At 36.0% G+C, this 27712-nt stretch overlaps 3 protein-coding genes across 3 annotated transcripts; 1 reads left to right on the top strand and 2 right to left on the bottom strand.

Annotated features, from left to right (window-relative positions):
• Positions 1 to 53: 53 nt before the first annotated feature.
• Positions 54 to 10445, bottom strand: LOC144448140 (epithelial sodium channel subunit beta-like). Its single transcript, XM_078138294.1, has 11 exons — positions 9723 to 10445; positions 7554 to 7738; positions 6756 to 6859; positions 4316 to 4479; positions 3972 to 4091; positions 3444 to 3573; positions 2444 to 2519; positions 1790 to 1847; positions 1468 to 1541; positions 689 to 764; positions 54 to 266 (listed from the first exon to the last, which is right to left on the bottom strand). The coding sequence occupies exons 1-11, from the start codon at positions 10443 to 10445 to the stop codon at positions 54 to 56; spliced, it is 1923 nt and encodes a 640-aa protein (XP_077994420.1).
• Positions 10446 to 15708: 5263 nt separating this feature from the next.
• Positions 15709 to 19860, bottom strand: LOC144448139 (retinol dehydrogenase 7-like). Its single transcript, XM_078138293.1, has 5 exons — positions 19599 to 19860; positions 18055 to 18267; positions 17216 to 17398; positions 16801 to 16938; positions 15709 to 16134 (listed from the first exon to the last, which is right to left on the bottom strand). Exons 1-5 carry the CDS (start codon positions 19858 to 19860, stop codon positions 15788 to 15790), a joined length of 1143 nt encoding a protein of 380 aa, XP_077994419.1. The 3' UTR covers positions 15709 to 15787.
• Positions 19861 to 21610: 1750 nt separating this feature from the next.
• LOC144448574 (dimethylaniline monooxygenase [N-oxide-forming] 2-like) lies at positions 21611 to 27524 on the top strand. Its single transcript, XM_078138850.1, has 7 exons — positions 21611 to 21740; positions 22822 to 23271; positions 23601 to 23656; positions 24079 to 24258; positions 25084 to 25303; positions 26113 to 26348; positions 27178 to 27524. The coding sequence occupies exons 1-7, from the start codon at positions 21611 to 21613 to the stop codon at positions 27415 to 27417; spliced, it is 1512 nt and encodes a 503-aa protein (XP_077994976.1). The 3' UTR covers positions 27418 to 27524.
• The last annotated feature ends 188 nt before the right edge of the window (positions 27525 to 27712 follow it).

The raw sequence follows: 27712 nt of genomic DNA, 5'->3' as shown, positions 1-27712 counted from the left end.
CAAACTGTTTCTCTGTATATGCGTAATATTGACTTGTTTCCATACACGTATGTTCACAACCCATACTGCATATCTTCGGCAGGTGTCAGTTTGATCTTCTGGATAGGGGTGACACTCCTAGATGTTACAGGAGACGATGACAGAAACCTCCTTGTCAACAGAGTCAAGATGGCGGCCAAGAATTCTACAATTTCGAATACTGTTATCATAGAGACACCAATCCACAAACCAAGCTGCCCCCCTATGTCACTGAGTAAATCGAATTCCTGTTAGCCAATGAAAATAGGAACACAGTGTTACGTCATAGTAATGATACCAAATTACATATGCACAATTGATAATAACTTAACAAAAAAAAGGATTTTAAAAATTCGGTTGTAATGGAGTAGACGCCGAGTCCATTTACGTTCATTGTTTGTTTATTTGGATGGTGTTGCTGCTGTTGGTATCGTCGCCGTCGTCGTCGTTGTTGTTGTTGTTGTTGTTGTTGTTGTTGTTGTTGTTGTTGTTATTCTTACTGTACAACATCAAATAGGTCATAAAAATCCCCTTAAACCGATACTTAGTCAAACCCTTCAATCCTATTAAAGTGAAATGATCATTTTACTGTTTTAATCTCTCTCTCTTTTTGACATTCTATCATTTCCCATGACCCCAAAACGTATTTTTAAAAATTGAAATTATTTACCGTATACGCTGGAGACTCTTTGATCGATTGATAATTCAGTTCTTCGAAAAAAATCTGTAATCGAACTACATTGTTCCTGAAACCATAAAAAAAGTTTTTGCATAAATAGACTGATATGGATATCATGTGTATAATGATTTTACAAATGTATAACCTGTATACATATGTGGTGGAAGCAAAAGAATATGAAACGAGATATGAATTCTGACGTCACAGAGATCTTAGTTTGGCTGGACTGTGTTTTGTATAATGGATTAATTCCCCTATTCTTTATTCACATATTAATCTAAACTGAAAATTTAACATTTTTGTATAAACATTTTTTCACTACAATACTATGGGGATGTATTCGGGTAGGTATATATGTTGAGGCATGTAATCTAACCTTGGGCTATTAGTATATCAAGTTGTAACCTGTTATATAGCATCGTAGAATGTATTAACTAATTGTGTGTGTGTGTGTGTGTGTGTGTGTGTATGTGTGTGTGTGTGTGTGTGTGAGGAGGGAGGGAGAGAGAGAGAGAGAGGGGGGGACGGACGGACGGACGGGCAGACAGACAGACAGACAGACAGACAGACAGACAGACAGACAGACAGACAGACAGACAGACAGACAGAGTGATGAAATGAAAAAAATATGGGTAAATTAGACTTCCGATGAGCATGTTCCAAGTCACCAATACTAATTACTAGTAAGTCGACTCATACATCAGGTGTAACTAATGTATATCAACAAATTGGGTATTCAGGTGACTTTACATATACAGACATATACTTACTGAGTCCATGCATTTATATCATGCGTATGTCTGGCTTTAGGCAGACGGTTCTCCAATTTCTTATGCATCGTATCCTTTGTGAGCAGAAGAGATGAAGACATTTAGATTTCATGGCAAAAGATAAATAACCCGATATTTCGTTATTTCAAATCTTGGGTAAACACTTTTTTAACAACACGTTGTTTGACAGGGTGCACAGCAATTAATAATGTGATAACCCTATCATTTACAAGTTCACGGATTGTAAAGAAAACAGAACTAGTAGATCATGACTAAAGTCCTCATTAAAATATGTATGTAAATCAATTATTCAAGTTCTCACTTTGTAGTTTTCTGCTGGCCACTTCGCAAAACTCATGCTGGAAATGTAGGACTTCTCCCTGAAAGAAAAAGTGAATGACTATAAGTAGGCATCTTTTACAAGAGTCAATAGGCCTTTCCAAAATTTGTCATGGTGGCGCTCTACTTCCTGTCTGTGTGCACCTTGGGGGTATACATGGTATAGGTTACTCAGTAATCATAGAGCATTGCTGCTTTCCTCTATGTCTGAACAATATGTAAAACATCCCTGATTCACACTTCTACAGAATACCAAGAGACAAAACTCTTAAGAAACAGTACTATGAGGTGATGATACCTCCGATTTGAGCTAGGGCGCTGTATTATCAATTTCCTGTTTGCAGTCAGACGAGAAACTTAAACAAACACAACACACAGGCACACATGCCCCCCCCCCCCCACACACACACACACAAATACATGCACACACATGCACGAGCGCGCGTGCAAACACACAGACACAGACACACACACTCACACTCAAATGTTGCTCTTTTTGCACGCATGCGCACCATTATTTCATCTCTACCTATGAAATGATTTTTATCCCAAACGTCAGTAATTTTATGAATATTAGGGTCTGTGTGTTATCTATAATTTTTGAACTCACATACAGGTAAACATTCCTCCAACTTACTGGCATGGTTGAGGGCAGTCACACTCCAGTTCATCAGAATCAAACTTTAAATTTATGTAATTGTAACACAGCTTATCTGAAAATAAAGAATAAGATATTTCATTGTATGGTCGGGGGCAATCTGATCAGATGTAGATTACACCAGAGTAATTACTCTGGATTACATGGCGGCATGATTTCTTTTTGGCTGTTACGTTTACTGTCCTTTGCGCTTTGTGAGCGCTCGTTACACAAAAGAACAAACGATAGTAAAGGTAATAGCCAAAAAGAAATCGCGTAGTGTACACTACATCGGATTTTAATCAGATTGGGTGGGGGCATCAGTTATACAACTGAGTAGGGTATAAGCATGATGAAGGCACACGCTTTGGTACCACAAGTCTGGATTGCAACTGATTTGAAACATTTAGCACGTCTGTAACTAAGAAGAGTTTCGTTTAGTTTGACTCTAACGAAAAACAGCAGGTTTTCCACGGAGTACTCTGGACTTCCCCTGTCACTGAAAACTTATTTTATTGGACTATACAAGATGTCAAATGGTTAAAACCTATATTATCGTACAATAACAGATCGATGGATGAGAACATTTTGTAAAACTCTGATTGTCAGAGCGCTCTGACGACTCATACACTGAATTCAAGATTGTACTGGTGTATTCCAAGCCAAATGGTGGAGGATAACTGATGAGATATTGGGCATTGATGGTTTATTCAAACTGTATATGTACACACAATCTGCCGACCCCTACACACAGCAAAGTTGTGTACCTCTGTTCTACCAGTCTAGTGCTATCCTTTATCGAATCTCAAGATCTCCCTTTCAACTGTGTGCACTCTGCAAGTTGTCGGGATAATTCCTCACGTCACTGTCGTTTCTTTGCCAATGTACGATTTCAAATCTGTCTCCGAGTAAAACTGTGTCTGTCTCAAATCTAAACTTTTAATCCCATAATTGATGCTGGCAAACGAGGGAAGTATTGTGTGATTCGTATAAAAATTACCTTTATTATTAGCCAGTATATTACATGGTTCGATGCCTGCCTCCACAGCTTCAGTCGGTGTAGGAAAGTCTGGATCACTGCATGTACAGTTACTGATCAGCTGATCTTGGTAACAACTCTTTTCACAGGACTGGAACAGAATTATGAATAAATTAATGACGTCACGACATATCATAGATTGCTGATCTGCAAGTGATTTCATTGGCACTGCTGTCTGGTTTGCATTATGGAGATGATCCCAGTTTATATGGATTTTCATTTAAGCTATAGTGTTTATCGGTAGCCTAAGGGCTTACAGAGTATGCTGGACCATAGACATTGGAGACACTATGATTGAACTATTTATCGACTATCTCCAGGATGAAATTAATGATATCCCGGTTATCTATTTTTTGTTGTTGATTTGGCCAATGTAAACTATTAACATACTTCTTTATCTTGCACACTTACATAACTTAAAATACTTGTCATTATTAATTCAATAAAGAGTCAAACTATCAAATAAACTTATTATGAAAAAAAAGTTACCTGGACTGAATAATTGACACCGAACCTTTTAATGTAAACGTTGTTACTGTATCGATCGACAACGTCGCCATTCATTTCAACACATTCGCCGTAGGGGGCGGGCTGTCGTTCAATTTCCACCTGCAAAGGCAAGGAATCAACCAGGAATCAGGTATGCAAAGTAAATCCAGAAGAGGGGTCGTGTAGTCTATCATTTACGCACGGACAGAAACCATTCGTAAGCTTTCATCATATTATCGTCAGAATACATAATTTGTAGTGTGAACATGTTTCCGTTGTTTCAAGTTTTCACCTATTTATGATGGACGTCATCCACAGATTAGATAACATGTACCATTACTCACCAGTCTCATCCCAATTTCCGTAGCAAACCCTGGAGATACAGCTATCCCATTATCCTCTGCGAACGGGAATATATTCTGCGGCGTAATCGCTACACGTATCCCAGCAGTCTCCGTGATGTCAGTTAGATACTCATGTTGTGCTATGTACAGTTCTAAAGTCAAACCTACAACAAAGTCAACAGAGTAAGTAAAATTACACTATGAACTAATGTATATGACTTTACAACATATCGTTGTTGATTCCGTTTCTAAAGTTATTTGTTTGTCTCTCTGTCTGTCTGTCTGTCTGTCTGTCTGTCTGTCTGTCTGTCTGTCTGTCTGTCTGTTTGTTTGTTTGTTTGTTTACTTGTTTATTTTTTATTCATTAATTAATTTATTTATTACTCTTTTATTTGCCTATTTATTTGGTTATTTAGGGAGAATACATACGTAAACAGTCTGTAACTGGGGCCCTATTTTCAACGAAGTTAGTAACCAAAATATGAAAACATGTATAAAATCCATACGAACACTTGCTTCCGAAGCATCTGGGTCAACATAGCGTCAACACAATCACGTTGAGATGGTTATGTATGCGCGATTGGGCACTGAAAACGAGACTTAGATGGTTTTTTGAACTTTGAACTTTGTAGGTACCCAAAATAGTATAATTATGATAAACGTCTTGTTTACATCACGTATACCATTCGTCAGATGATTTGTTGTACTTTGAATCTACAATAACACTAATAAATTTCAAGGAGAAAGAAAATTGACTCCAAACATAGACTGTCGACAGTCGTTCGTGCCTTTTTTGCTACGTTTTATCTAAAGCTAAAGTCGTCGCCTCGCTCCGATCCGGACCAATACTATAACAGTGACTGTTAACCGCGTACTGATCAGCTAGTGCCACTCACAGTTCGTGCTTGATCGGCAATCACAGTTCGAGTCGTGCCCGGCTTCGGCAATCACAGTTCCTATCGGTACGCATTAGTATTCAGTGCTACGGAGCGAGGCGACGACTTTGATTTAGATGAAACGAGCAAAAAAGGCACGAACGATTGTCGACAGTCTACTCCAAACACTATAAAGTCACAAACGTTACTCCGCCCTTTTAAAGGATAGTATGAGATAGTACATTTGTTGAAGTTATCGAATTCACTCTAAGCTTTAAAAGTAGTCAAATCCTCGTGTCAAACCCCACTCATAAAAAAACATCATGAATGTATCTAAAATGTGGTATGTTATGGCAATCCCAAAGAGCTACGCAATAGCCACTTTAAATTAGTCCCAAAGCAAAAGAAAAATATTTGCAAAGGGTGAGTATAAACAGCATATTTTGGTGGAAATCACGCTGAGATAAAATGCACTTTAAATGTAAGAAAAAACACGTATTGATGTGTTATATGAATAACGTGTTAATCATCTTTCTAATAAATTTACTTTCTGCAGTTTTACCACTGAACCCGAAGCTAAATAAAAGTGCAGTATAAAATACATTTTGTATACATTATAGTGTGCTACGTCTCTTAAGGACTCATACTGTGCTGTACAATAGACAAACAGTTTTCAAAACCAACCCTAAAGCAAAATACCTATTTTTTTAAAAGTTTTAGTGCAATATGGACAACGTCATGCTTTCTGCTTTTACTAAGACAGCACAGTTTTAATGATAATCCCGAAACGAAATAATAGAGTTTGTGAAATGTCATTAAGCCTCTTTGCTTCGTTATTGGATACTAATCTCATGCAAAATCTGAATCCGAATGAGAGTGTTGTCTTTTTAAACCAAAACTTGATATAACGTGTCGTGGTACGGAAGAGCTAGGAGCCATGAATTAAAATTAAGCGTCTTGTTTACACCGTAACATGACAAGACTTGTCAGCGGATGGAAAAGCCAGTAGCGAAAACGGAAATGATTTGACGCACGGTATGGACGATAACCAATCCCAAATCAACATGGGAGTGATGTCTTTTGGCACATTAGCATGACGTGGTTTGTCGAAGCATGTAAGAATCGGTAGTGAGAACGGAAATGAGTCGACACACTGTCTATTTGGATGATTCTTATTACACCATATGTCTACTAAATAAGATACTTCTCATATCTATTATAGATGGTTTGTCAGCACGAGATAAGAAAAGGAAACATCATTTGGCTAAAATTACATAAATGTTGGTGAGAAAAGAACAATAAAGTCCCAATGTACGATATGTTACAACCATGCATGGCTGATTAGAAATTACCTTGGTCAGCTGTACATTGTACAATTAAGAAACGAGTTTTCATATTCATGCTATATATTGTATTCACAACGTGGACGCGCGCACGCGCGCGCGCGTGCGTGCGTGCGTGCGTGCGTGTGTGCGTGTGCTGTGCACACAGCGAAGTTTGTTTTTAGTTTATTTGATATTAAGTTTTATAGTGACTCTACGTATACAGTGTCAACTTGAACTCACCATACGTCAATCCTGGTCTATTTGTCTTCAACGACGATCCATCCTTACCAGAGTTGAAGACATAACAATTACCATACGCCGAATTTGGTAAACTGGTGAAGTTTCTATTGAAGTTTGTTAAAAGGAAAACTATCAGAGATAAAATCTATTTACGTTAGTGTGTCCTTTAACAATATAACATCGAAGGAAATGATACAGCAAATAGACAAGCAGGCTGGTAGGCTGGTAGGCAGACAGACAGACAGACAGACAGACAGACAGACAGACAGACAGACAGACAGACGTACATACATACATACATACATACATACATACATACATACATACATACAGACAGACAGACAGACAGACAGACGTACATACATACATACATACATACATACATACATACATACATACATGCATGCATACAGACAGACAGACAGACAGACAGTCAGACACAGACAGACATACAGAGACAGACAGACAGACAGACAGACAGACAGACAGACAGACAGACAGACAATTTAGTAGACGAACATATTTACCAACAGAACGGAAGATTGGCGTACAGTAACGCTACAGTATGGTTTCACATGCGAACGGACGGACAATAGCCTAAAAAGTTATTCAAAGTACAATGTCACCAACTTGAAAAATGTCTTTATATGTCTCTAAACACGTAAATGTAAATAAAAGGGACAAATTAGAGAGACTGTGAACGCACAGAAACATGTTAATGTACAGTATTCAGTCAGGAGAAACAAAAAGAGAAAAACATCAAAATACAGAGAGTGGAGATAACATGTTACTACTCACACCGGAGAACAGGGGTAACCTTTCCAGATACAATCAACTAACATATCCTTGATATCATGTCCCATTTGTTGTCTCTCACTCTCGTTCTTCTTCGCCATGTGACGACGTAGTGACTTCTGCTGTTCAAAGGCCCAATCCATACCCTGGTAAAAGTCACTTTGAAGCATCTGGTCATCCCAATCAAACTAGAATTCAAAAACAGAATGTATATCATTCATCATTTGTAGTTAGTCTATCACTGTTTTACTGGTACAACGTATAGAAATTAAAATATTTTTGCTCAAACTTACAACGGATTTCTATTTAGTAACACAATCACCCAAGATAGCAACAACGTCTTTTCTTGTTGTTTGAACACCAATATACTTGCAGCCCGGTGTTTTTTGGCTGGCTCTTTGCATGACGGAGAATGGAGGGGTAATTGTCAGAATCGAGTCCCGGATTACTCCGTATGCAAGCAGCACTAGTTGTGAGGTAACCATTGGAAGTACTTGCCTTTTTAATTTGATAACGTGTACGATCAGGATATCAACATGATTTACTTGCGCTTGCCCACAACAGATGCTGCAGTTAAGTTATTAGTTTCTGTACTGATGATCGATTGAAAAGGTTCAAATGCGATACCAAGCTTGGCCGCGCAGTACTTTAGATCACGATGATGCTTTTTTAAAACCGTTAAATCAGCATGGACCGTACCACTAAACAGTCTTTTTTATGTCGTTCTGAAGATTCCAATAAATATTAATTAGTGTTGGATCGAATTAGATACGAATGAACTTTATTCATAACGGGAAGTAAACTCATGTTATACTTAATAATGAAGTTAATTCAATCTATACCAGTACAGCCATGAATGCACTAGTAGTCGGCATTCTCTGTATGCTGACAAAAATTGTGTTTTCAGATTTCACCTTTCAAAAGTATTTCGTGTTAATAAATTTCAAGGGTACAATTACATGAGTGTGATTTGATTTATAAAAGCTATAGAATGATCGATGTGTATGAAACCATGTGCAATGCAGTAGACAAGTTGTATACATTATATTTTATTTATCTTCATCAAATTCTAGTTGTGCACTTTGACCAGATCAGGCAGCGTATGCACAACATGGAAAGCACGTTTTAGATACTAACTAGACTGTGTATGATTATAAGAAAAAGCTTAACTAGCCAGTCTTTTACTGTTTGTCACTTTATATGTAGAAATATTGCTTCCTAATACAAAACAGTCAAAATCATTAAATTTATATGTATATGTATACATATAATGGGAATATTGATTAACGTTCAGTATATGAAATTGTCACGGGGAGGGTCATGTTTTACAAAATGGGACGGAGGGTCACTTTTTGCAAATGGAGAATGGGGGAGGGTCATGTTTTACTTAACAGACCATGTATGATTTCCTCCACCCCCTGTAAATACTGAAGGCTCCCTAATCGTGATGTGCTGTATAGGAACTAGACTATGGCTCCAACGCTACACCACAACCTATGTAACTACAAATTCATCACCCTGTCATAAATTAACTAGACACAAGACTTTGGTATGAGAAAGGGTATTTTTCGTTAGAATCTTCTGCGAATCTTTGGATTTGGAAGATTTCTGGCAGCCTCTTCGAAGGATTACCCATAGAATTGCTAGGAGCCCCACCCCACCCCACATGAGGCAGTGGGGTGGGGTGGCCCTCTCTTTTACAAATTATCGTGGGTAATGGTAGCATCAAGCAATATACAGGTTATGGTTTGACATGAACATTTTATGTAAGAAATATTCACGAATGTACACTTTAACTTAAGTGTCTATTTTAATAGACAGACTAGCATACAATAATATTAAGCGAGAAGCGAAATGACATTCACAAATTTAAGATATTCCGCATATTCTGGAATAAAAATCTTTGTGGATCCGTGGACGTTCGATATCAAAATATTTAACATTGAAAAGTATCGACTGATTTACGTTCAAAGTTTAATAATACATGTAGTACCTCTTCAAGTTCAAGTTCAAGGAATAGGAATGTTTATGTATTGACAATGACAATAAATGGATCAAAACTTGAAGGAAAAAATAGGACGTGCGGTTACATTGCCTGCAACTGAACGCAATTGTGTCTAGTTCGGGAGAAGCCACTGGGACTCCAAAAGATGATAAAAGACTGGATCTTACCAAAGATGTATCGTTTGTTGTTGTTTCGTTGCTTGTCGATGACATTAAAGTTGTTACCGTCTCCGTAGATCCACTAACATCAAAAGTAGTAACGTGTACGGTGTTAGACACTGGTGTTGTCGATTCTTCGGCTACATCACTTTCATCGATATCAGTCGTCAGAATTCCCGATGTGGTACTTTCTTCAGTACTAGTGTGCAAGGCACGTCGTCTGCGGTTATTAGGCCCGCCACCAGGTGTGTTAGAAGGGCCGATAGAGTCAGCAAAATCTGTAGACGACTGATCTTCATCACTTTCTTGTTCATTTTCAGAATTACCGTATGCGTTACCATTGTTAGTTTCGTCCATGTCTTGATTATTATTAGCACTGTACGGATTTTTGGGGTTTTTAAATTCCGCATTCATATCATTATCCATGTGCAGTGACGACATTTTCACTGGGTTGGTGTTACAGATTGTAACGGCTGGAAAGTCAATGGTGTTATTAAACTGCATTTTTAAAGTTACAGTCACATCACGATCACGGAAAGTCTGCGCTAATTCAGACACTTGCCAACAGAAGACACCGATGCCTGTGAAGAACAGTACAGCCCAGAAAAGTTTACTGACGAGTCGCTTTGAGCGATGAATATTTGGCAACCCATGAGAGGATGAGTTGGCCAGTAGATCACTCAGCACGGTTTTGAAGGAATTCTTCTGGTTGTTCTCAGCCCAGTTGTCCATCGTTCTATTTCTCGTACACCATAGACAGCAGAAACCGCTTACTTTGATTAATATGTACGTCACATCACAGTCCTGTCAAGAGCTATGAACTGATGAATCCTGTTCTGAGTTGATATATGAAAATACGATGTCGGGTCATTTGAATGCGTCAGCTGTAGACAAAGGAACTTACGTTGTTATGACAACACCAAAACAAGCCTGAGGCATAGATTTACTCCACAATTTTGTTCAGGGCAATTACAGTGAATTATCGGCATAATAAGATATGTCTTAATATACGAACTCTTGCATTCTAAAGCATCAATTTAATGTACCATTAATTGAATTTTGTCATCAATCATCTTAGTGTCAACAACAAACGGTTACTACTTTCTGTGATTTTTGAAGAAAACAAACTTGTCACGCTAAAGAATGACCTCTGAACATTTTACTTAAAATAATTTTATTTTTTAGTTTTCATAGAAGGAAATCAAGACATAAACAAAATCAGTAGAAAATGAACCCCACAGGTTCTTATATCCTTAAAGTATGAATGTATAAATTGTCATTGGGAGAACTAATGGCCTTTATAAAAATCTATTTAATAAGCCCCATTTCCTTTGTACTGATATTCAATATAAGTGAAGTTTGCCATTACTATAGAATATGTAAATATCAGAATACTATATCATGTAATTTGCATAATAATGTGACAATTTGATATTTTAATGGGTGCTGACCTAATAGGTACATCATATTAGAATTACCTATTATACAATAATATTAAGGTTATCGAGTGATAATATTTCTATATGCACAAGGTTTTTCAATACGTGAAGAAATGGCAGCATAAAATGATATATTTTGTCACTTTTTAATATCTTCTGTGTATCATAGATATCTCACTTCTTTATCAGTTCTTTTTAGATAATCCCATGTTTGACCTGAGAATGGAATGAATTATTTGTTTTCAGCAACATCCTTTACATGTCAAGTCATGCTATGGGTTTATATCATCCATTAGTCTTATTAAATTTGTCAAATAATCAATCTTTAGGATGTGACTATCAATGGGGTTCATCATCATTTGTCAACTTTGTGAATACACAACCCTGACGTTCATGTTAAGTTGTGTGTGTGTGTGTGTGTGTGTGTGTGTGTGTGTGTGCGCGCGCGTGTCTCCTTTTACATACTATGCACACAGAGAGAGAAGAGAGAGAGAGAGAGAGAGAGAGAGAGAGAGAGAGAGAGAGAGAGAGAGAGAGAGAGAGAGAGAGAATTTGAGATTGAATGATCATTATTTCATTATTCGTTGGTATGAAAGTTCTTTTAATGTATGCGTACTTGGTAACAACTGCCTTAAGTTGAATAATAACTAAGGCATTCATACCACTGGCATTTATATAAGCATAATTCTATTATATTTTTACCAGAATCCTAGGATTTATAGCAAAGGCATAAAAAACACGTTATACACATAGAATCAATTATTCTTTCACTTATCGGATGATAAAATACCAGCCTTGAAGACACCCGCTGCATTAACAGAGAAGAAATATCAACTGCCATGTGAGATTAATTGTCAGTGACTATTTCCAGTGAGTAATAATTGTTTACCATATAAACTAGATAAATGGAGAGCCTTTCCTTCACTGATATACGCAAAAGATTATCTGAACAGAACAACTGCAGTAGTTGATTGAAATATCCGCACATCTACAATATTATCACATTGAGTACACAGATGAAAATAATCTAAAAACCATATATAGTCACTGCAATCCAGTGGAAATTAAAGCTCTTCATAAGCAAGGACGGGTGCGATACAGTGTATCACCAAGGTCTCATCAACTCATCCCTGTTAATCAAGACAAGCAAATCCACAAACTAGTATGCGTACCTATATAAGTTACCAAGACTATTGTGTCGTCACAGCCAATGCTATGCTACTGCCAATACGAATTAAGCTTGACAAAGCACAATAACAACAAAGCCAGCAATTGTTATCGATCAGTATGTTATTGATCAGTATGTATGTATGTATGTATGTATGTATGTATGTATGTATGTATGTATGTATGTATGTATGTATGTATGTATGTGTGTGTGTATGTATGTATGGATGGATGGATGTATATGTATGTATGTATGTATGTATGTATGTATATGTATGTATGTATGTATGTTTCTGTCGATATGTCAAATGGAAACTATTATAAGGCAAAGTTGAATCATTCAGATGGTTGTCATGACATCCAGTGATCCTTGACTGTATAAAAGAAAACCCCAGTTTTAATACATTATATTAAAGTCATATTTTCAACTAATGTTATAATATGGTATGAATAATATACAATTGTTATCCTCTGTCAGTTCAATGCTTGACAGTTATTTCCTTATATTATTGAGATTTGACAGTTCTAATTTCTATAAGACCATCTTCTGACATTAAAAAGAAATGTCATTTCTATCATTTCATTTACTTTGACCGTCCATTAGGCTAAATATTCACAGAATGAATAAACCAATATTGTCTAAGATATATATGATATTCTTTTGTTTGTACTTTGAAGATATATAATCTGAATGACTTATTTGCTTTTTTGGCTTAAGGGAAATTGAACATTTGAGTAACTTTTCTAAGTGCATTACTTTAGACACTAATTTCGATGGATTAATTCAGTTATATACATTATGAATAAATACTATACACGTGCATGTTACTCTGACAAGTACAATTGACACTAACTTCAATTAACAGTAATTGCTTCATTCGATATTTTAATAAGTGCAAAATGGAGTAAAGAACAATGAACTGTCAGTTTGTCCTCAAGTAAAATATTTCATTCACGAAAGACTGTTGTGTAAAATGTTTCATTACTAAACATGACACGGCTCTAGATCTCCCAGTTGGATATGGACCTTAAGATTCCTATTTTAGACTAGCAATTTCTCAAAATAGTGAGAAAGTAAACTTATGAAAAAAGCACTTGTAAACGTGTAAAAATGCGCTTGGTCTAGTGTAAAGACATTTAACCTTTCCTGCAATTATTATTGCCTTAGTTTTGATTTTGAGGTGAGTTTTCTGCTTTTGAGCCGTTCCGGGGTTTAACAACAAAACAATTCCCACTTGGTTTAAATAGACGGGTGCGACGCAGATCTACAGTTAGGAAATTGAGTTTTTGTCAGGTAAGACATAATTTAGTAGAAAAATCAACCCAACTTTCCCAGGCAGATTTGCCTCGCACCCGTCTATTTGAGTTGACCATGCAGGAATTGTAGCTTTGCATTGATATTAAACCTTGGTAGCAATAAATTCCAAAAACAAGAATTAAGAAGAAGAAAAACCACATACAAATGAAAAACAACGCTACAGTTATTGCAGTTGGTTTTACCTAAGACGTCGACCGTCTATAAAATATTCTTAAGGGCACACAATGGCACGTTAGTAGTATTCCCGCCTTGATAATTATATTCTTTATTTCATTAAAAGAAACTTTAGAAGTTAAAATGGTAATGTGTTATAAAAATATCAATATTATACTTCCAGTGGTAAACATCCTTTTAGATTCTCATTAGAGTCGAAAGGTGGTAAGCACGTATGACCTGTCATTCTAAAGGGAGTTGAATTGAAGAATGAAGTCTTATTATCGAGACCTTGACTGTATCCGCTGCAGATTAAAGAAATAAATTGTCATAGAACGTAAACGTCACTATTCATTCCTTTGGCAGCAACTAATAATAAAACTAATGATATTAATAATAATATAAATTAAATATAGCTTGAACACAGCGTTTGTTAATGGTTTCATTGTGTACGCATGGATTATGAATATTATAGTAAACAATACTTGATTTTATGAGATCTAGAATAAAAATTTGATAATAAAATCGTACACATAAATATATTTAATATTGCAGGGAAATAAGATTAAAGATACATAGTATGAATAATTGTCAGGAGAGAAATAATAGTGGAATCGTATAGTCAATGTTATCTTTATTGCCATGGTAACCAAATCCAAATAACAGAAAAATTAATATACGTGGCTAAGTAAGAATAACACCATAGTCATACACCTATGTTGCCATGGCGACAAAGATTTTACTTTCTACTGACGTACAAATCAACTCGTTTGAAAGGTTAGTAACAATACAAGACACAGAACTGGTTACTGTAATTTGATCAGCTTACCACTAGTTAAATATTTCTATAGCATTTGTAGATTACAAACATTCAGTGAAAGTTGTTTTCTTAATGACAGATCTATATACAGAGGAAAAAGCAACTACGTATGCAAACACACGACAGCGACATAATCAATAGTTTTCGGATATTCGTCAGACATACGATCATATCATCCAATTGTATACATGTCATAACTTTATCAAATCACTCAAACCAATTTTATTTTCTGCAATAAATGAGTTCACAGACGACTGACCCAATTTGATCAACTAAACATAAATCAATACATCTTACTCCACAACACAGTCAAGAAACCTAGAAAGTTATAAATTGGTATTCATATAAGATGTGAAACGAAATACACAAATACATGAATTCGAGGCTTGGTGCTTCTCTTCACGATTTTTTGTACATTGAAATTCTGGAAGATGAACATTAAGTCCGACATTCATTTCCAACAAGTATTAAATTATCGTGTTTCAATTAAAGGTCGGTTCTTTGTTTATTTGATGAGGTTATTTTACTGTCAGGAGTTTGGAAGTTGGTTTAAGTGATACATATAAAGGAAAGTAATGTTCTCGACTCGAGTGTTTCAAGAGTGACAAGGTCATGATCAATAGCCATGCTATTTAAATTGAATATCAATGGATATCATGACCATAGCCTGTGTGACTATTACACCTAGAACGGACCCATATCGGCACAACAGCCTTATATACGTTCCTCAACTCCCTGGGGAGCTTACACTCCATCACATAACACCACATTACATTACATTACATCACATAACATAACACAACATTACTTCACATTACATCACATTACATTACATTACATCACATCACATAACATAACATTACTTCACATTACATCACATTACATCACATGACATAAAATAACAACATAATATAACATAACATAACATTACATTACATCACATTACTTTATATTACATCACATCACATTGTATAACATCACATTACTTTACATTACATTATATTGCAGTACATTACATCACATTATATCACATTACATTACATTGCACTGCATCACATCACATTATATTACATCACATTACACGACATTATATCACATTACACTACATTACACGACTGTTCGTGCGAATACCTATTAAAGCTAACACTGCCTGCGACTCAGAAATAATCCTCAAATCCTACTTTTGCTTTGGCTTAAGATGAACCCACTTAGGATAAAGGTAGTAAAATATCAAATCAAAGATAGTCGATGGAAGATAATTAGATAAGTTTGTTGTGAGAATAGCTCCTTTGCCAGGTCTATATCGTGTCTTTGGGTGACTGGACAACATGGCTCCACAGATTGCCATGACAACAGGTGTGACGTCACTCGAACACTGACTGGGGTCCATGATCATTTTAGAGTTAATTGCCTCTTCATATTCTGCTGTAAATCCATCTATATCGTAATCTGAGATAACTTCTTCACTTAGGTTGTCTGTTACGGTTTTCAATATGGTTCGAAGTTTATCTCCTTGTGCGATGGCTATATGAGTATGGAAAAATAAAGAATCATAGTCATAAGAATTTTACTTCAAATTTTATGACAATGATGAAACTTACTATCATTATGGTCTTTTTACTAAAATTTATATTCATGGTTCGTGACCCGTAAAACTGTGGAATCACAGTTTTCAAAGCACAATAGTCTTGCACAGGCTGAATATATGTAGTATTCATTTAAGAAGTGGTAGAAAGTGCAAGCAAACCGCTTTGGATTGTCTCACACTTTTGAAAACAAAAAAATAGAAAATGTTTAAAATATAGCCTTGCAATTTCCTTGATCAAGGTTAACCTAGCTGGTGTAGCGTTATAATCCGGAAATAATGGTTATGTATGTAGCACACCCCTGCATATCATGGTCATGGTATTGTCGTTATCATGCAACTTTATTGATCAATACAAAACAGTCTCTCATTCCAGTAACCAGCGCCATTGTGGAGAAACCAATTAACAGTGCTATTTTGAAGAAAACAATTACCACTATCATTTCTTAGAAACCAATAACAAAGCCTAATCATGGAAATACATTGTTTCGTCTAAATCGGTAAGAACATTACAATAGTTTGTAATCCTGCTTTGTATATGTCCCTGTAAAAGGAATGATAGTTTATTAAAACAATTACTCTAGGGTTTTACAAAGTAGTTCTACCTGTTAAAAATCCAGCTGGTTCGATTATAGACACATTCACTCCCCATGTACTCATTTCCTGTCGTAATACATCTGATAATATTTCCATAGCAGCATTTGAGATACAGTATGCACTATTCCCCATCATAGGCGTTCTACCTGTTAATATACAAGTTAGGTATACTTTTCAGTCAATGGACATGAAAGTCAACAATCTGATGGAGATATGACTGCAATTACAACGGATCTTTAACTTCCGATATAGAATTGTTCAAAGCGTAAGACTGTGAGTTACAAATACACGCAAGTGTCTTCACAATGTTGATAATTGTACCAGCTAAGCTAGCCATGTTGAAAATCCTATCGGCTAAATTCATCACATTAATTCATCAGATAGCTCCTATACCACCGTATCTACTAATCTTGTTATCCCTACCTGCTGTGCTGGTCACATTCACAATTCGTCCTTTGCATTTTCGGACCAATGGTAGGAATGCTTTGATCATTCGAATTCCACCCAAACAGTTGATATCCCATAATTTCTGGAAAACTTCAATGGGTGTTATCTCAACGTGACTGAATGCAAGGATTCCAGCATTATTCACTAATCCCCACAATCCTGTCGTAAAAATGGTATTATTATTATTGTCTTATGTCACCATTACTCAATCTTACTCTGTACGTGCACGGCTGTTTTGTGTCAACCATCATAAATAAAGCACGTTACAAATTACTGTCCAATCTCTCTGTTTGATACAATTACGTGGAAATCAGTACGAAACTGCTCATTCTACACTTTAGGATGGTAAGATTCTCTCGCAATTTCCCGCTACATTTACTCCGAAATAAATCAACCAATTAAAACATACTGCAACTAGACACAGACACGCGAACGTCAATGTTTTCATGACTGTATTTGATGTCTGCAAGGGGACACGTTAGTTCGTTTCATTTGCAAAAAAAACAACAATTATCTTGCATTCTTAAAGTATAGCATGCGCAGTTTCTAAGTTTATTGAGTTCTGCTTGTATGTATCGAAAACAGAGATCAAACAGTAATCTGCACCGCACTGTAGCATGTCTATAGATAGGTCTGATGGAGAATTATATGCAAGATCCACACATTATCTTTCACAGTGCAATTTTAGTGATAATCAAGATAGAAGTGCGTCCCCTGTGTCGGCCAACTTGACAATCTCTTTATCCTCGTCATACCTCGTCATGGTTGATTAGGTCTAGTTTCCATATGATGTTATCCTTATTAATTCCCATTACCTTGTCCTTCTAGTTTTTCTTTGATTATTTCCAGAGCGTCTTTGATTTGTTCTTCCTTAGTGACATCTAGTTGTAAGGTCGTTAACCTCGTAGAACAACTTTCAATTAATTGCTTTTCACCTTCTCCACCTTTGAATAAACATCCAGCAAAGACATTGAAACCAATACTATCAAGGTACTTTGCTGTGGCATGACCAAACCCACTATCACAACCTGTAAGTATAGACCATAGAATTAGATTTACATATGGTTATTCTATTGCTACGTCTAATTCTATCTGCTTGTTATATCATTGGAATTTTCAATAATATGTTGTCTGAATATTGTATGTGTTAACTCTTGTGTATCGAACAGTTAAAATGTGAATCGAGTTAATAAATTAAAGTGTCTTTATTATGTATTATAACACATCGTTTTCATAAAGTCATCAGTCATTGGGTTAAATCGTATCACGTGGTATAGACTAGTGACCATAGTGACCTCAATTTGCATACAGCATGTACTATTGCTATTCTGGTTTCCTATTATGTTGGGCACTATTCTTGAAACAAGGGAATCCTACCGGTGACTTTTTTACTATAGATTGAATATGTTCCTGAGAATGTGATGTGTTTATATAAAACATTTAATTGTCAGTCCTTATTTGGTCACTAGAATACATCACATTACCCCTGGTGCTGTTATGTAGCAACTGTTTCCCTAGGAGTTCAGCCTAGTTGCTACATAACAACATCCATATGGGCATTAATGGACGTCTACAAGTACCCTCATAGCCATGCAAGACAAGAACATTATTATATTATGTTATTTTATGTTATTTTATGTTATGTTATGTTATAATATTATATTATATTATATTATATTATATTATATTATATTATATTATATCATATCATATTATATTATATTATATTATATTATATTATATTATATTATATTATATCATATCATATTATATTACATTATATTACATTACATTACATATTTTATTATATTATATTATATTTTATCATATCATATCATATCATATCATATCATATCATATCATATCATATTATATTATATTTTATTTTATTTTATTATATTTTATTATGTTTCATGTTATCATATTTTATGTTATATGTTATCATATTAGACCCAACCTTCATTCATTCACTAGTGTCTGGTAATGATGGGATTAAAATGGCCACATGTCTATAACTAACGAATGAACAAGAGAAAACATGCCTGTTACTAGTACTGAAAGGTTATTTACTCATTTATAATGCATTGGTACAAATACCTTATATTTCGCACGTACATTTGTGTATATAATGGCAACCTAAGGGGTTAATAGGTTATGTCAATACATTGAATGATATGATTGTAGGAATGACTAACGTTCAATGAGTTAAAATCTAATGGTCGGGGGGGGGGGGGTCGCCAAATTTACTCTTCAATGAATTAGCTTTACAATCAGCTGGAGCAGGGTTGCACATGATTTCCAAAGCCAAGTATACGATAATAATAACCACTGAAAATATAGCAAGTAATGGTTTTCTCACCTGTAATAAGGACAGTCTTGTTGTCGACGTCCAGTTGTGGAACTGGTAACGCCTCGTAGACTAGAGCACATGTAACAGCAAACACTAACACACCAATACTATCCAATACATAATAACATAACGGTAGACCACCAATTACCAGGGATAGATGCCAGGAGAACTCTATAGATTTCTGTAAATATCGCCATCCCACAATGCTCGCGAATACAAGTAACACCGTAGCGTACCCAAAGTCAATCAAACTTTCATCACAAAACAACATGCTGACAATTGAAGTCTAATGTCGAGTCTTGCGTCATCGAAGGGGCGCAGCGGTGACAGGAAGTGACCTTTGAAGCAACTGTACTGAAACCAGGCTTCCTGTCCGTGTGGGACAGCTCCAGCCAGAACAAAATGACCCAAAGAACCAACAGATTGCAGTGTTAATTGGTTGTGCGTATGTCTTAACTTTATCGAATGCGGGAAATCAGGAAACGATTATATTTTTATTTAAGCTTACAGCTGCACTGGCTTTCAACAGGAAAGCTTTTAAAACTTGTTTTGTTATATATAGTAACTTTCTCCTCATAGTGTACATCCTGAACACTATTGAATGACATACATAAGCATACATGTATTTGTGTTGCAGTCTAACACTTGGTATATGGTGCTCTATATCCAATCAAATTGATTTTTGGTTTCGCACCCAGAAATCCCCCCCCCCCCCATTGAATCACGATTTCAACTTAACTATACTTAGAATTAAAATAAATTAACATGTAAAGTGTCTAATTATTGGCATTTCAATAATTTTCTATGAATACAATGTTAGTCGACTGATCAAAAAAGTGAATATACAGCTTTAAACTGTCACCATATTGTGTTCCATACGTTATAAAGGATATCACCAATAGCTGGTGTCATGTCTGATAAGGAAATACAAAATATTCAATATATACAAAGTTTTCATAGTATAAACATAATGCTTAGCAGCTGTTCTTAGTAGTACTACATTGAGTAATAATTATGTAGTCTTTGACTGCCATAAGAGTTTTTGGAAACCACTTCTTTTGAAACCCTATGGTTATTTTCTTTGGGAGACCGCTTGCAGGCTAACACATATTAAAGTAGATTACCTTCTTGTTAATGCTCCCTTGGAAGTCGTCTGCTGACCACCTATTTTTGGCGCGAAAGTACTAATCATAATCATAAGGGTAAAATTTATCTAACACTATCACAAATTAAGGAAGGGTTGTTTGGGAAAAGTTAATTTACATTTGTGTGAAGGGAACATTAAGAGGATGTAAAGTTGGCTCTTTTAGTAAACGATCTCGCGAGATTCATTGGAAGTCTGGAAGATATGTTAGCGCTCATTTACATACCACATCTTATTTATGTTGGTACTTCAGTTACATACGACCTGTTATTTAAGTTGCTGCTTCATTTACATACAACGTATTGCTTCATTCACATGTGACGTTATTTCTAGTTGTTGGTGCTTCATTTACACATGACCTGTTATTTATATTGGTGCTTCATTTACATACAACGTATTGCTTCATTCACATACGACGTTATTTCTAGCTGTTGGTGCTTCATTTACATACGTCATGTTATTTATGTTGGTGTTTCATTTATATACGACGATATTTCTGTTGGTACTTCATTTCCCATACGACATACTATTTGATGTTCCTGTTCATCATCCTGTTGGCACTTCTTGTTGGCATATCTGTCTATATCACAAAAAAAGATCAATCCATAAATTTAAAAAAAATCAATATAAGTACAGCAGATAAGATTGTGTTCAATTTTTAAGATTTTGTATCCAATCTGACTAACGTGGAAAATAAGTTGACCGTGTAGTTAAAAATCAGTGATAGACATACCACCATGATGTGTGAAGTAGTGTTCTTAAATAAAGGCAATGGTACAAATGAGTCGCTGCTATGTTGTTTATGAAGTATAGTTGACAAGTGCCTTGACCTGCATTGACCTGAACTGTTGTCTGACCTGCAGAATGCAATGTCAATATGGCGTGTGATACTGCAACTCGCACACGAGTGGCCGTAATTGGTGCTGGCGTAGCTGGTCTTACATCCATCAAGAGTTGTTTGGAAGACGGACATGAACCAGTCTGTTATGAACGACATGATAAACTCGGTATGTGTAAATGTCAATCGGCTGTCACTGCGATTCCAACAGCTATTTGTCTGTAAACGAAAGTGTATAACTCACGAAAAACCCATTTGACTTATAACGTGTGTATGTATTGGTTGAATGCTAATGGCAGGTCGGTCAGCAATAGTAAACTGTCATTTGTTTTCAGGCCCGGCTATACTCTGATACCCTATGACCGAACTAGGCGATATTAAACATATGCATAACTTTGTGTGAGTCAACTTTTTAAGATTTCAAATTCAATCTGACCGACATGGAAAATATAACTTTATCCAAGGTAGATCTAGGTAGAAGATATACACCCTTTCCTCAGCAGACCGTGTTATAAACACACCATTGCTGCTAAAACGACAGGATTTACTTGAGTGAATAGTTCAGAACCGTCGAACAGAACAAACGAATCTCATTTGTATAGAAAGGGACTACAGACTGAAGGGTTGTGATAAGAGATATTGTCATATAGACCAGTGAGGGTCTACCTCATGGTTGACTATAAGGAATAAATGTAAAATGATATATTATAGCAATGATTGATCTGTAGGTTTACTTTTAACATCAAGAGCCGGAGATAGGCCTAGGCATGAAACTTGTAAATCATGTAAAGGAAACACAATCATGCACATTCACCAACATTGTCCTTTGTGTCAGTTTGTGCGGTCGGTTTGACAAGATCTCAAACGGGTATAACCTTTCATGACCCGGCCGACACTGATTCATTGCTCCGTCATGAAAAACGAAAACAAAAATCAACAAACCGCGAACAGGTCACCAAATCAGTAGCATTCACAGGCGCTTTTGGGCTAACATTCTATTCAAAGATGGTCGTACTATAATAATGAATGTAGATGATGTTTGCACATGCAAACAAGAAACATACAAATCGTTTGTATATATGCAAGCACCGGTGACGGCATTTTTTGAATTTTCGTAAATACCTGATAGCGCCATTTTTGGGTACTGCGACCATCCTTGAATAGTATCTTAACCCACAGGCGACTGTGGCAACGCCGATTGCCTTATATAACTGCCTTTCTATCAAAACTGTTTCATTGCTCTTTTGTAGGAGGAATATGGAACTATGATGATAAACTACGTCCTGGCCAGGGTGCTGCTTTGTATCGTTCTGTAGTGACAAACAACAGCAAGGAAGTTAGTACATTTTCTGACTTCCCCTTCCCAAAGGAGTATACACCATACATAACACATGACAAAGCTCTAGCCTATCTCAACAACTATGCCAAACACTTTGACCTTGAAAAGTACATTACTTTCAACGCCAATGTGAAGTCCGTTGAGAGAAATGACGGTGATGGCAGATACTGGAAAGTTGTAGTACAAGTTGATGACGACACAACTGACGAGTACTTTGATTACGTCATGGTTTGTTCTGGTATGTATAGCAAGAGGTTTATACCGGACTATCCTGGGTTAGATACATTCCAAGGTGTAAAGATTCACGCCAACGAATACCGAGATGCTACTGAGTTTAGAAACAAGAGAGTTGTAGTTGTAGGTAGGTTTAATAAATTCCACATTCATTCACTTTACATCAATTACTGGATATCATCACGCCTAGATTTGCATAACTTGTCATCGAACCTTTGTCACCTAGAGTTTATTAAAATAACCGGTAAAGGTGAACATTTGAATGTTAATGGCAAAAGAAAAGAGCTCACTTGATACCATCGAATGTTATGAAATGTCTACTTTGCAAAATTGTATTGTATTGTATTGTATTGTATTGTATTGTATTGTATTGTATTGTATTGTATTGTATTGTATTGTCTACTTGACGCCATGTGAACAAAATGTAGATGAATTCCATTTCCATTTCTTTTCCAGGTGGATGCCACACAGCTGGGGAGGTTTCTTGTGAAATTGCTAGAAATGATAGTGAGGTAAATTAACCCTAGTCTCGCTGCTATACAACACATGCCTAGAGTGTAGTAGAACTATTTGATAAACAAATTTGAGTCTAAGAGAACAATACATATAACTGTAGATATTGAGAAAATTAATTTGGGTATCTCTCTCTCTCTCTCTCTCTCTCTCTCTCTTCTCTCTCTCTCTCTCTCTCTCTCTCTCTCTCTCTCTCTCTCTCTCTCTCTCTCTCTCTCTCTCTCTCTCTCTCTCTCTCTCTCTCTCTCTCTCTCTCTCTCTCTCTCTCTCTCTCTCTCTCTCTCTCTCTCTCTCTCTCTCTTGTTACCGCTCAACCTTTGCATTGGCACTCTTTCGATACGATAATATCATCCGGATGCCACATTTTGAAAATGGATGCCATAATTTTATTCTGTGGTTTTTTTTAATTCTCCATGGATAGGTGTATCTGAGCATGCGTCATGGTACTTGGTGTCTACCTCGTATTTCCAGCAATGGGTTGCCATTTGATTTAAATATTTTTACAAGAGCTAACATTGGAAAGTCACCTTCGAACTTTGCAACATTTCTTGAGAAATTCTGCAAAGAAAGGATACCAGATTACAAGCAACTTGGCTTACAAGTAAGTTTGGCCGGGCTTGGAATTTTTGAAGGAGACTTAAAATCCACGCCAGGAAAAAAAAGATTTGTTTGTATACTATGGGTTGTCAAGAGTCATATAATGATTTACATCATTTATGCTATGTCTGATTGCCATGAAAATCGCAGTTTGAATGTCTGCCCGATTCATTATTCCATCATTGCCAATCCTTGCTGTGGGCGCGTATTACCTCATGGCAGTCAGCGCACATGTTTATGCAAAAGGCGAACATAAAAGCATTATGTTGCATATGTATGAATACTAACTGCTATAATCCATAACAAGGATTAACAGTATACAGTGTATGAAGGAAAGCTTCAATTTGGTGATTTTCTCAACAATCGTGCACAATGTAAGAGATGTAAAATCATGAAATAGATTTATAATTTATATATGTGTTTCTTTTCATTATGTACTACGTGTTTTTCCTGTTGGTCCGTTGGTTGTCAATGTGTGTTGTTGGGAGAGTATATCATTCGCATAATACATAATATTTTCTTTGCATCGATACTCCAACACTTTACAACAAGTGTGAAACTTTTGAGAAAGGGATGTCCAGATGTGATAACAGTGTGTGGAATTTAAATGTAACATCCGGGACATATGTTAAGTGCAGCACTATGTGAACATGGCCTTTATGCATATATTTATTTTGAAGCCTGCATGTTAGCATATGATTTTTAAGAGGATGCTTTAGTCCACCTCTTTAATATCTGAGACCAATAAACGATTGACCATTAATTCCATATTCAGACAGAAATTTATAAATAAATTTTCAATATTGATCCCAATATTTTTATTTTACAGTGCACCAAGTCTTCCCTAGCAACAAAATCATTAATGATCATAGATGATATACAAGATCGTGTTGTACAGGGACAGTTGGTACCAGTAGGCGAGATTGAAAGTTTTGACCAAAATGACGTCAAATTCAAAGATGGTACTCTTCTGAAAAACATCGATGCTGTCATTTTCGGCACAGGATATCATTACTCGGTACCAATTGTCGATCAGTCACTGTTGTATGGTAATTTACATATATGAATATTCATTAGAAATAAAGCACATGTATCACGTGGTGATATTATCTTGCCAACTAATAAGCAATATCATGTGTATATTAATATTCACTTCCTCGCTATGCCGTTAATCGGTAACAAGTTAAAGTAAGTAATAATGTTAATGTTGGTTTATATAAATAGCCTTTCTCATTCTGTGCTCAGAACGCTAAACAATTAGTAATAGTATTAACCCTTGGCACAGATTTATAGCAGCACAAACAACGGCCCTTTATACTTCCTCAATTCCCTGTGTAGCAAACAAACCATTACAGCCTCTGTAAGCCCATAGGAATAAAGCATTAACATTGCAACCTCTATCCTATCAGGTCCCCAATTATGCAGTTGGTAGACGTGTATACCTTTTATTTATTTTTTCACTTGGAGGAGACATGCTCATTGCATTAAAGTATGTTGTATTCGAAAGGCATATGTGTGCAATGTATCACATTTTGAGCAATAAACACGAAAAAATAATAAAGTTCGGATCTTATTCATCGGAAAAAGGGGGAAGGGGACTGGTGTCATCAATGTTTAATACGTGTATGACATTGCGTTTACCATGTAACCAACTATGGGTTGTTAGATCAAGTTTGTTAATAAGTGGAAATATTTTTCCAAGCTGGTTCAAACTTGATTATATTATTATTCTAGGATGTCCGCCTTGACTGGTTTATCAAACTAATGTTTGCTTCAGTATGTACATGCTTACCTAACTTATTATCACCATTTCATATTTTCAGCTATAATAATGGCCTATGTTTATATTCATATACAGATGATGAAGAAAACCTCAAACTCTACAAGTATGTATTTCCATTGGCCTTAGAACAGCCACAGAGGCTGGCAGTGATTGGTGTTGTGCACATCGCCGGACCAGTATGGCCAGTCTGTGAAATGCAGGCAAGATGGGCTTCCAAACTATTCTCTGGAAGTATTAAACTCCCCGACAAGAGACAGATGATGAAAGACATTGAAAAGTATCCCATGTATGTTGGGGCAAATTATGAATTTGTAAGTATCTTTTTCAAAAAATAATGATGTCATGAAATTTAGTATTCGCGATTGAAACGAATAGATACTTTTTTGATTCCGAATTAGTGTCAACTCTCAACTATCTGGAACAGCATTCTAAAGGTGGTTTTATAGTTCAGTCCGTCCAAGTGGTTTATGCAGATACAACTAGTGCTATATTTCTATAAAAAGCTGACACCAATTCATTTGAATGTTTAGTATGAAGGTCAAAAGATAGACCTATGGGTGTAGGGGCATAGTTGAAACAATGGCATTATGGAAGTTTACATTTGCTTGAACATGTACAGTCACTGACAAAAGGTTAAGAATCAATTTTCACCGACAACGGTAAACATATATTAGCGAACGAGTACCGAATTATAAAAACTTTGACACATGTGTAACCTTCAAGATCCATAGATATATATTTAAATTGTAAAGAAGTACTGGTGATTTCTGAAAGAAGGCTATATGAAAGCATCTGACAGTGTGGACAGCGTAACGGTCAGAGTAAGGTGACATGGCAACATTGTATCCATTTACTAACACTTTTACTGGACCAGGTTGTTGTGCCCACCTATACAAAGGATGAGCCCCAACTTGTACGTTTTATGGCGAAGTTATTGTGCAAATCTGAATGGAGTATCGAGATACAAAATTTTATAGTTTATTGACCAATTTGCTATAATTTGACCTTGAGTATGGAGGTCAGGGTCAAAGGTCAAAATGAAACCACTCATGTCTAATCAATGTATTTTCTAACAAAAAGTAAAACCCTACTAGATATTCAAGAATGGTTTTACAATTCCAGTCTTATTCACTGTTCCAGGTACCAGGTTTTGGATATCTAGAAGATCTCGCTGAAGCTATTGGAGTCAAACCAAGCTTCTGGAAACTAATGCTTTCAGATCCTAAACTGGCATATGCATTTGAGTATGGTCCTATGGTTCCGTACTGGTATCGTTTACAAGGTCCTAATACATGGTCTGGTGCTAAAGATGCCATCCTGAATGTCTGGGAGAATACCAAGTATCCTACAAGGCGTTATCGTTCTAACAAAACTACTTAACAACGAGCGTCGATCGTTTTGTTCTCATTTTCTGTACAAAAAAAGAGAGAAAATTATTGTACAAGATGCAAATACTCGATTAGAATTTACATACAAGTTAAATAAATAACTGGGCCTAACTAAACGGCTTGCATATCATTTTGATGTTACATCAAAACCATTAGTTTTCAGTGAACTTCATCAAGAAAACTCACACAACACTTATGTATCAAATTCCTATTCTGTTTTATATGACATTGGTTGTATTATAGAGAATGTTACATTATCAAAACACAGTAAAACACAATTATCCACT

This window comes from Glandiceps talaboti, chromosome 17, assembly GCF_964340395.1.
Source record: "Glandiceps talaboti chromosome 17, keGlaTala1.1, whole genome shotgun sequence".
Lineage (NCBI taxonomy): Eukaryota > Metazoa > Hemichordata > Enteropneusta > Spengelidae > Glandiceps > Glandiceps talaboti.
Note: the sequence above shows the minus strand (reverse complement) of the source record. Positions and strands in the feature narration are given on the sequence as shown.

What these genes read in the sequence shown, in the direction of transcription:
- LOC144448574 (XM_078138850.1), top strand. Translation starts at nt 21,611, where the DNA reads ATGGCGTGTGATACTGCAACTCGCACACGAGTGGCCGTAATTGGTGCT. An exon ending in TGAACGACATGATAAACTCG is followed by an intron (nt 21,741 to 22,821) that starts GTATGTGTAAAT and finishes GCTCTTTTGTAG; the next exon opens with GAGGAATATGGAACTATGAT. An exon ending in ACAAGCAACTTGGCTTACAA is followed by an intron (nt 24,259 to 25,083) that starts GTAAGTTTGGCC and finishes TTTATTTTACAG; the next exon opens with TGCACCAAGTCTTCCCTAGC.
- LOC144448139 (XM_078138293.1), bottom strand. Translation starts at nt 19,860, where the DNA reads ATGTTGTTTTGTGATGAAAGTTTGATTGACTTTGGGTACGCTACGGTG. An exon ending in CAAGACTGTCCTTATTACAG is followed by an intron (nt 18,268 to 19,598) that starts GTGAGAAAACCA and finishes CTATACTTACAG; the next exon opens with GTTGTGATAGTGGGTTTGGT. An exon ending in GAATGTGACCAGCACAGCAG is followed by an intron (nt 16,939 to 17,215) that starts GTAGGGATAACA and finishes GTATATTAACAG; the next exon opens with GTAGAACGCCTATGATGGGG.
- LOC144448140 (XM_078138294.1), bottom strand. Translation starts at nt 10,445, where the DNA reads ATGGACAACTGGGCTGAGAACAACCAGAAGAATTCCTTCAAAACCGTG. An exon ending in GGTTACCCCTGTTCTCCGGT is followed by an intron (nt 6,860 to 7,553) that starts GTGAGTAGTAAC and finishes AAACTTCAATAG; the next exon opens with AAACTTCACCAGTTTACCAA. An exon ending in GATATAAATGCATGGACTCA is followed by an intron (nt 765 to 1,467) that starts GTAAGTATATGT and finishes TTATGGTTTCAG; the next exon opens with GAACAATGTAGTTCGATTAC.